The sequence below is a fragment of the Glycine soja genome, chromosome 20 (assembly GCF_004193775.1).
Source record: "Glycine soja cultivar W05 chromosome 20, ASM419377v2, whole genome shotgun sequence".
Lineage (NCBI taxonomy): Eukaryota > Viridiplantae > Streptophyta > Magnoliopsida > Fabales > Fabaceae > Glycine > Glycine soja.
In genome coordinates this window covers 6734739-6745999 of record NC_041021.1, presented here as the reverse complement: position 1 = coordinate 6745999, position 11261 = coordinate 6734739, and the positions used below count along the sequence as shown (strand labels likewise).

At 36.2% G+C, this 11261-nt stretch overlaps 1 protein-coding gene across 1 annotated transcript; it reads right to left on the bottom strand.

The window, feature by feature from the left end:
• Positions 1-5516: 5516 nt before the first annotated feature.
• Positions 5517-6209, bottom strand: LOC114401826. The gene has a single exon (XM_028364411.1). The coding sequence runs from the start codon at positions 6207-6209 to the stop codon at positions 5517-5519; it is 693 nt and encodes a 230-aa protein (XP_028220212.1).
• Between the last annotated feature and the right edge of the window lie 5052 nt (positions 6210-11261).

Below are 11261 nucleotides of genomic sequence, written 5' to 3'. Positions count from 1 at the left end.
TGTTGAGTTTTTAGGATACCATAATCCTAAATTTATTGTACCTAATAGATATCTCATGATTCTCTTAATTGCACTCAAATGTGATTGTTTGGGGTTGGATTGAAACCTAGCACACATGCATACACTAAACATAATATCAGGCCTACTAGCAGATAAATAGAGAAGAGATCCGATCATACCTCGATACTGTTTCATGTCTATAGATTGACCAGATTCATCTTTATCTAAGTAACAGCTAGTGCTCATCGGTGTAGCCATGTGTTTTGCACTTTCCATCCCAAATCTTTTTATTAATTCCTTGCAGTACTTGGCTTGATTAATGAATATACCTTCTTGAGTTTGCTTGATTTGTAATCCCAGGAAGTACTTTAGTTCTCCCATCATTGACATTTCAAATTCACTTTTCATATCAAGGGAAAACTCCTTGCACAATGAATCATTAGTGGATCCAAAAATTATATCATCAACATATATTTGAACCAACAAAATATCATTATGTTTCTCTTTATGAATAATGTGGTATCCACTTTACCTCTAGAGAATTCTTTTTCTAGAAGAAAATTACTTAAGCGTTCATACCAAGCCCTAGGGCTTGTTTCAAACCATAAAGAGCCTTTTGCAATTTATAAACATGATTTGGTTTATCTGGGATTTCAAAGCCTGGGGGTTGTTCAACATATACTTCTTCTTGAATTAAACCTTTTAGAAAAGCACTTTTAACATCCATTTGATAGAGTTTAAAATTCATTATGGATGCATATGCTAGGAGCATTCTAATGGCTTATAATGTTGCAACTGGAGCATATGTTTCTTCATAGTCTATTCCCTCTTCTTGATTATACCCTTTTGCTACTAACCTAGCCTTATTTCTAATAATTATGCCATGTTCATCTAATTTATTTCTAAAAACCCATTTTGTTCCTATGACAGGATAATTTTCAGGTTTTTCTACTAGTTTCCACACATTATTTCTTTCAAATTGATTCAGTTCTTCTTGCATGGCAATGATCCAGTTATCATCTAATATGGCTTCTTTTGTATTTTTAGGTTCAATCATAGATACAAAAGCCATATTATTGCATAAATCTTTAAGAGAATGTCTAGTTGTTACCCCTTTTGAGATATCACCAATAATGTTGTCGAGGGATGATCACTTAAAGCTTTCCATTCTCTTGGAAGTTCATCATTTGATTTGACTTCTTCTGGAGGATCTTCATTGTTTCCTTTATCATTTCTGTTGGAATCTTGTTCATGAATATTCATATGTTCTAAAGAATCTGCAATATCATCTAGCATATTCTTTCTTGACAAGATAGCATTAGATTCATCAAAGGTAACATGAATGGATTCCTCGATATTCATAGTTCTTTTATTATATATCCTATATGCTTTGCTTTGTGATGAATATCCAAGAAAAATACCTTCATCAGATTTTGCATCGAATTTTCCTAGATTATCTTTACCATTATTAAGCACAAAGCACTTGCAACCAAAAACATGTAGATGAGAAATATTTGGTTTTCTACCATTATATAACTCATATGGGGTTTTCTTTAAAATGGGTCTTATTAAGGCCCTATTCATGATGTAACATGCAGTATTGACAGCTTCAGCCCAAAAATACTTTAGAAGAGAAGTATCATTTAATAAAGTTCTTGCAATTTCTTCCAATGACCTATTTTTCCTCTGAACAACTCCATTTTGTTGAGGGTTCTAGGTGCAGAAAAATTGTGTTCAATACCATGTTCATCACAGAATAATTCAAAATCTTTATTTTCAAATTCACCCCCATGATCACTTCTAATGGATGCAATCTTGAGATTTTTCTTGTTTTGTATGACTTTAGCAAGTTTTCTAAATGCTTGGAATGAATCACTTTTATGTGTAATAAATAATGTCCAAGTATATCTAGAGAAATCATCAACTATAACTAGAGCATAGTAACTTCCTCCAAAACTCATGGTTCTAGATGGACCAAATAAATCCATATGCAATAATTGTAAGGGTTGAGTGGTTGAAACAACATTTTTAGGTTTGAATGAGACTCTTGTTTGTTTGCCCTTTTGACATGCATCACATAATTTATCTTTTTCAAATTTCAATTTAGGCAAACCAACTACTAAATCTTTTGAAATTAATTTATTTAAGTGATCCATGTTTATGTGAGCAATTCTTTTATGCCATAACCATGGATCATCATCTTTGCTAAGAAAGCAATGATTGTTTTCTAGTTTTATGCTTAAGTCTATCATGTAAACATTATTGACTCTATGTCCTACATGCTTTATATTAATGTCATGCTTATGTTCTATAAGACATTTTTGAGAATCAAATGATAATAGATAGCCTTTGTCGCATAATTGACTAACGCTAAGTAGGCTGTGCTTAAGGCCTTCAACAAGTAGAACATTTTCAATGGAGTTTGAAGAATTTGTACCTATTTCACCAACTCCAAGGATTCTACCTTTGTTGTTGTCACCATATGTTACGTGCCCACTTTTCTTTGGAGAGATATGTGTAAAATTTGATGCATCTCCAGTCATATGTTTTGAGCATCCGCTATCTATGTACCACTTCTTCCTCAAAGACACCTACATATCAAATTTTTGACTTAGGTACCCAAACTTTATTGGGTTCTTGCATGTTAGTATAAACTGAGGATCCTTTTGGGACCCATATCATTTTAATGTTGCTGTAATTTTTCTTGAAGTAGCAAGTTGATATGCCATGTCCTCTTCTTCCACAGTAAAAACAAGTTATATAATTACATTTTTGGGTGGAAGTAGAAACGTTTTTATAAAACTTTTGTTGTTTTTCAGATTTATACCCTAGTCCATTCTTATTGGAAACATATCTTTGTTTACTTAATATGACATCTAAATTATTTTTACTATAAGAAAATTTAGCAAGTGAATTTTTCAACTCTTTAATTTCTTTTTCATATTTTTCACAACAACTACAAGGATCTAATAGTTTCTTGTCAGAAATAGTGGAGATATTAACTTTTTCATTTGTTTTAGAAATTGAGACTTCATTTCTAAGATGATCTAATTCTTTGTTTAATTTTGAGATTTCATTTTCTAAATTTGAAATTGTTTCTTTGAAGATGAAACTAATTTTGCAAGTTTAATTGATTCTTTATGCATATCAGCAAATGCTTCTTGCAATTCATCAAAAGAAATAGATAAGTTATTTGAAGATGTTACCTTTTCATCACTTTCGTAACTTTTAGCGATAAGGCAGAGATTTATCTCTTCATTTTCTGAATCTTCAGAAGTTTCCATATCATTTTCATCCCATGTGATGTATGCTTTCTTCAGTTTCTTTTCACTAAGATTTTTCTTTTCAGATTTCTCCATCTTTTTCTTGAAGATGGGACAATCAACCCTTAGATGTCCAGGTTGATTACATTCAAAGCATTTTAAAGTAGAGGATGAAGTTTCTGTCCTTCTCTTTGATTTAAAATAGGGTCGCCTCTGATTTCCTCTTACTTTAAGAAACTTGTTGAATCTTTTTACAAAAAGACTTAGATCATCATCATCATCTAGATCATTTTCCTGATCACTTTCTTCTTGAATTGAGGATGATGCTTTAAGAGCAATTCCTTTCTTTTTCTTGTCATTTTCTTCATGTTGGTGTAATCTCAATAATTCCATCTCGTGTTCCTGCAACTTTCCAAATAAAGTGGCAAGGGACATGTTAGACAAATCTTTTGATTCAGCAATGGCCATTACTTTGGGTTGCCATTCTCTACTTAAACATCTTAACACCTTGTTTATGAGATCCTCATTTTGAAATTCTTTACCTAAGGCTGCTAGATGATTTACTATATGTGTAAATCTCTTTTGCATGCTTTGAATATTTTCATTTGCATTCATTCTAAATAATTCATACTCATGAGTTAGTGCATTTATCCAAGATCTTTTAACATCTGTAGTTCCTTCATGTGTTAATCGAAGAGTGTCCCACATTTCCTTAGCACTCTTACAATTTGAAACCCTGAAATATTCATCCATTCCCAAGGCAGATGTTATTATGTTTTTGGCTTTTAAATTGTATTGTACTCGTTTTCTATCCTCTTCAGACCATCTATCTCTAGGTTTTCTATAGTTATACTTTCACTTGATGAACTGCCATCTATTGTAATTCTTTCTACTGTGGTGGGTATATAAGGCCCTATTTCTATGGCTTCCCAAATATTTAGGTCTATTGCCTCAATAAAAATTTGTATTCGGGTTTTCCAGTAATGGTAACCCTCTCCATTAAAGATTGGAGGTCTATTGATAGAATTCCCTTCTGGAAATAAGGAGTTTGCTAAGGCCATCTTTTTCTTGAAGCTTCTAAACTTTATACAAGAATGAAGCTCTGATACCACTTGTTAGACAAGTGGCCTCAGATATCTTAAGAAGGGAGGGGGGGTTGAATTAAGATATTCCAAACTACTTCCCCAATTAAAATCTATTTCACTTTCTTTTCAAGTTATAAATTCCCTTAACAATGAACTTATTAAATATTAATTCAAATAAAACAATTTGAATATGAATATAAAGCAATAATAAACAAAGGAGATTAAGGGAAGAGAAAGTGCAAACTTAGATTTATACTGGTTCGGCCACACCCTTGTGCCTACGTCCAGTCCCCAAGCAACCCGCTTGAGAGTTCCACTATCTTGTAAATTCCTTTTACAAGTTCTAAACACACAAGGACAATCCTTCCTTTGTGTTTAGAATTCCTTTACAACAAGAGACCCACGGTCTTTTAATCCCTTAGAGAATGAGAAGAAGAAGAAGAATGAATCTCTCTAGAAAGAGATAGATTTTACAGATTGAGCACTCAAATAATTCCTTAATGAATTGCAATTGAATTGGCCAAGGAATTTTTAAGAGGATAGAATGATTTTTGCTCTTTGAGAGGATAAACACTTGTTGTTCTCAAAAACTCTGTCAAAATCGTGTCTCAAGTCACATATATATAGGCCTCTGATAGCCATTCAATAACCACATAAAAAGATGTGATTGTTGAGAATGTTTTCTGAAAAACTCCTCTGATAATCGATTACAATAAGTGTGTAATCGATTACACTCTTTAAAATTTGAATTAAAACGTTCAGAAACTGCTGGTAATCGATTACCATATATGTGTAATCGATTACATAGTGCAAATTTTGAATTCAAATTTTAATAGCTGTTGTAAATCAGTTTTGGCCACTGGTAATCGATTACATCCTCTGGTAATCGATTACCAGAGAGTAAATTTGTTGAAAAAGACTTTTTTAACTTTAAATTCTTGGCCAAACCTTTTGCGATTTCAATTGGAATTCCCTTCCTATTTAATATCCTTTCTAAGACTCTATAGACTGTCTTGATCATCCATCTTGAATATCTCTAATTGCTTTGTCTTGAATAAATCTTTGAGAAGCATATGATTCATGTAATCCTTTGGCATCATCAAAACATTCAGCTTGATCCTTTGTCTACAGGTCCTCGATTTTTGTGTCATCGTCGTCATCATCATCGTCAAATTCCACAAGAAGGAGAAAAAGACACAGAATTGTCTCGTGAAGAAGCGCAAGAAGGTTGAGACTTCACAGGGCGAGATTCCTCCTTTGAAGAAGGAAACATCATGGTAGAGGCTTCATCAAATTCTTCTTGCTTATGTTCCAATCTTCCTGATCTTGAACGCCATGGAATGGGAGAAGGAAGCACCACACTCTCTTTCTTCTTGTTCTCAGCTCTAGAACCTTCAACTTTTGTGTTTCTATTTGAATTGCTTGAAAATCTTTTGGAAGATGTTGACCTCTTTTGAGACTGAACTTCAGCATCGACATCATCAGCATCAACAGCTTTAACTTCTGCTTTTCTATTCGAATAGCTTGAAAATCTTTTAGAACTCATTGACATGTTCAGAGATTGAACATCAATATCTTCTTCAGATAAGCGAGATTTCAAGCTTCGAATGGGCAAAAGCAGAGGCTTCTCCCCACTCTGGTCATCAAAACTAGAATACTTTTGCAATCGTGGAGCAGCAACAACAACCATAGGTTCGTTCCTGTAATGTTGGCTGCTCCAAGTTTGGACTTTTGTTTCATCAGACTCGACGGGGCTCTCACCCTCGTCCTCGAAAAAAGAAAAAACCTGAAGGAACCTTGACACAAGAGTTTGTGCAGTGTCAAACCTGAAGGAACCACAGACACACCCACACACACACATATACCCAACTACAATAATAAAGCATAAGCACCCTTCAAACCCAGCATTTTAAATTAGATACATAAACAACTGTTGATGTCTATATTTGCCTGTAATTGAATTTTACCTTTTGTATGTTCTTGTATATGATCAGTGTAATTTGCTATATAAACAACTGTTGTTCATGCTGAGTGAACCTTAGATTCCCATTTGAGACTGAATGTAATGACTCTTGCAGACAGTTTGCATTAGTCATTGTATTTAGTCTTGAATTGTCCATTTGGACAGTTTGGGGAGACTGGTATTTTTATGTTAGATTCATTCGTGAAGGTTATTATTATTTTCATTAATTTGATTAAATTTTGGTTCAATGCATTTCAAATTGTTCTCTGAGTGCATACTTGATTATCGGGAAATTCATTTCACCGATGTCATGTCGTGTACTTGGAGACCAATGCGAAATGCTACCAAAATTTAGTCAAATTAATGTAAATAATGGTAACCCTGACGTTTGAAGCTAACATAAAAGACAGTTTTCCTAAATGGGATAGGGCCACACCTATAAATAAAAAAGTGATATTTTCATGCATGGAATTGCTTAGATGGATCGAAGTTAGATGAATGAAAGTCGCATGAGCCCAGAATATGAGGATGGTGTCGAACAGTTCATTCAATTTGCTTCAGAAAGAGGTCGACTGAATGAAGAAGGAAAATATTATTGTCCTTGCATCAACTTTTTGAATGGAAGACGACAACTACTCGATGACATACGGGACCATCTATTGTGTGATGGGATTAAGAAGAATTACACGACGTGGATATGGCATGGTGAAGTCACAGACATGCAGAGTGGGTCCCAATCTGAACCGTTTGATGTAGAAATGGGAGATCGGTTGGAGGACATGATTCGTGACCTTGGACAAGAGTCTTTCCAACAAGCACACGCCCCTGTGTATGAAGGATTGCATAGTGATTCAAAGAAGCCTTTGAATGCAGGGTGCAAGATTTCCTTAACCCTGTTGTCCGCTGTGTTAAGTCTGGTTAATGTGAAGGCCAGGTATGGGTGGAGTGACAAAAGTTTCACCTCACTGCTTGAGGTAGTGCACAATCTGCTTCCAGAGGACAACATGTTGCCTAAAAGTTACTATAAGGTGAAAAAGATATTGTGTCTGATGGGTATGGAGTATCAAAAGATTCATGCTTGCCCCAACGATTGCATACTGTACAGGCATGAATTCCAAGAAATGTCGAAATGCCCTATCTGTGGGACTTCACGGTACAAAGTGAAGGATGAAGAGGAAAGCAGTTCTGATGAAAACTCCAACAAGGGCCCCCCAGCGAAGGTTTTGTGGTATCTTCCAATCATTCCAAGGTTTAAGCGTCTTTTTTCTAATGAGGATGACGCAAAAGACCTTACATGGCATGCAAATGGAAGGATTTCTGATGGAATGGTCCGTCATCCGGCTGATTGCTCGTAGTGGAAGAAGATTGATGGTTTGTATCCGAATTTCGGGAAAGAGCCAAGAAATCTTCGACTTGGACTAGCCAGTGATGGAATGAATCCATATGGCATCTTAAGCACTCAACACAGTTCATGGCCAGTTCTGCTAGTAATTTACAATTTTCCTCCTTGGTTGTGCATGAAGCGAAAATACATGATGTTGTCTATGATGATATCGGGCCCAAGACAGCCAGGAAATGACATTGATGTTTATCTAAGTCCGTTGGTTGAAGATCTGAGAAAGTTGTGGGACGAGGGGGTTGTAGTGTTTGATGCGTTTCGCAAAGAGACATTCAAAATGCGTGCAATGCTTTTTTGTACCATTAATGACTTTCCAGCATATGGGAATCTTAATGGTTACAGTGTTAAGGGTCATCATGCATGCCCCATCTGCGAAGAAAACACAAGTTACATACAACTTAAACATGGAAGAAAAATAGTCTATAGTAGGCATCACCGCTTTCTAACACCCAATCATCCTTACAAACGACTGAAAAAATCTTTTAATGGAAGTCAAGAGCATGATATTGCGCCGATACTGTTGACTGGTGAGCAGGTATATCAGCGGGTTCAACACCTGAATACTGTATTTGGGAAGACCCAAAAGAAGGATAAAAGTCTGAGTTGCATATGGAAGAAGAGGTCCATTTTCTTTGATCTTCCGTACTGGTGTGATCTTGACGTTAGACATTGTATTGATGTTATGCATATGGAGAAAAATGTTTGTGACAATGTGGTTGGGACGCTCCTTAACATTCAAGGCAAGATGAAGGATGGCTTGAATACCAGTCAAGATCTAGCTGATATGGGCATACGATCACAGTTGCATCCAAGGTCTGATGGGAAGAAAATTTACTTGCCCCCAGCCTGCCATACTTTGTCCAAGAAGGAGAAGATAAGTTTTTGTCAGTGTCTTCGTCAAGTAAAGGTTCCACAAGGATACTCTTCAAATATTAAGAGCCTTGTGCAGTTGAAGGAGCTTAAGCTTGTAGGGTTAAAGTCTCACGATTGTCACGTGCTCATGCAACAATTGTTAGCCGTGGCTATACGAGACATCATGCCAAACAAAGTCAGGTTAGCAATAACTCGCATGTGCTTTTTCTTCCATGCTATATGTAGCAAAGTCATTGATCCAGTCAAGTTTGATGAGTTGGAAAATGAGGCCGCAATTATTCTATGCCAGTTAGAGATGTATTTTCCCCCTGCTTTCTTTGACATCATGATTCACTTGATTGTGCATCTGGTCAGAGAAATCAAATGATGTGGTCCTATTTATCTACGATGGATGTACCCGGTTGAGCGATACATGAAGATCTTAAAAGGGTATACAAAGAATCTATATCATCTTGAAGCATCTATTGTAGAGAGGTACATTGCAGAAGAAGCCATTGAATTTTGTTTAGAATACTTAGAGAAGGCTAAACCTGTTGGGCTTCCTGAGTCTCGGCATGATGACAGAGTGGGTGGTAAGGGTTCAAGAGGACTGCATGTGATCACTCCAAGTGTAGAAGATTTGTTACAAGCTCACTTGTATGTCTTGAACAATAGTAATGAAGTTTTGCCATACATAGTTAAGCATGAAGCTTTAGTCAAACAGAATAATCCGAAAATGTCAAAGAATTGGGTGTTGAAAAAGCATAACAAGACTTTCTGTGATTGGTTTAAAGATACAATCTTTGCAGATGAGAATGCTTCGGAAACATTAAGAAAGCTAGCAGATGGGCCTAAAAGAAATGTTATAACTTGGCAAGGATACGGCATAAACAGGTATTCATTTTACACAAAAGTACAATGCAGAACAACGGGGTCACCCTAAGGGCTGAATCTCAACACTTCGCAAGTGTCAATGACGCCAATCCCTGTGTACCTTCCATCCCTTACTTTGGGTTCATTGATGAAATTTGGGAGCTTAACTATGTGAAATTTATGGTATGTGTTTTCAAAAGTAAATGGGTTGACAGCAACACTGGTGTGCGTGCCAATGATATAGGATTTACGTTGGTAGACCTAAAGAAACTTGGTTACCACAATGACCCTTTCATCATGGCAGAACAAGCTAGACAAGTATTTTACGTGCAAGACCCTTGTGATGAAAGGTGGTGTGTGGTTCTGCAGGGTAAAACAATTGGTGTTAATGTAGAAGATGATGATTCATACATGGACACCTATGTTAGTCCTTTGACCGCTCAAATCACTCTTAACGTTGTCGGAGAAGAAGAAGCTGACGACGTTCATGCTAATCGAAATGATCATGATGAAGGAGAATTGATTAACATCATCTAATGCAATTTTCTGCAGAGACAGCGGTCACCAAAGCAAGTAAGTGATAGCTACATTTTTCTCTGATTGAGGCATCGGTATTTTCTTTTAGATGGTATCCTTAGGACTTCATACAGCTCATGTTTGTCGCCAGTTTCATCATCCACCACCCTTTTCTTCTCTGTCTTCTCACGTTTATTGTTGTTAAACCCATATTTATGCTTTCTTCCCTTCATGTCTTGTTTTATCACAACTTTAGCCGAATCTCTTATCTTCAGCAGAGTTGAATCTCCTGTCTTATGCTCCAATGACACACTTTGATGGCCTGTATCTCTTTTCTTTGTATGTTCTAGTGCTTCAGCTTCAGAATGCGTAAAGCAATTTGAATTTTCTAGTGATCACCAAAGGCTTCTGCATCAGCATTGACACTCTCCACCCTCTTTGGTTTATGCTTCTGTGCTGCATTCCGTGCTTCCTCCATATAAATCTCATATTTATTAAAGGTTGCACTAGAACGATCAACACCAATCTGTGCTTCTTCCTCGTCTACCAGCTCAATATCTTTCCTTTCAACTTTTGTTTTGTAAATTACAGTGTAGTTTACAAAAGCAAAGGTGAAACGAAAGATATTGAGCTGGTAAAGGAGGAACAGGCACGGATTGGTGCTGATCCTTCTAGTGAGACCTCCAATAAATCCGAGAATTATAAGGAGGAAGCACGGAATGCAACACAAAAGCATAAACCAAAGATGGTAGAGAATGTCAATGCTGATGCAGAAGCCTTTGGTGATCACTGGAAAATTCAGATTGCTCTATGCATTCTGAAGCTAAACCACTAGAACATACGAAGAAAAGAGATACAGGCCATCAAAGTGTGTCATTGGAGAATAAGACAGGAGATTCAACTGTGCTGAAGATAGGAAATTCGGCTAAAGTTGTGATAAAACAAGACATTAAGGGAAGAAGGCATAAATATGGGTTTAACAACAACAAACGTGAGAAGGCAGAGAAGAAAAGGGTGGTGGATGATGAAACTGACGACAAACATCAGCTGGATGAAGTCCTAAGGATGCCATGTACATGTGTATTTCTGAAGATATAGTATTTATATTCCATCAAGCATACATTGACTTTTGATTACATGTAAGAGACTTTTTATAACACGGTTGCCCCAAATCACAATTAAAAAGCACAACTAAATCACTTTCAAGGCACCCCTTTTGACCCTCCCAAAGTCATGGATGATGCTTTATTTCTTGCTTGGTCTTGGTTAAAAGCTACTAAGAAAGGTTTCAATACTTTATTTAACCATTG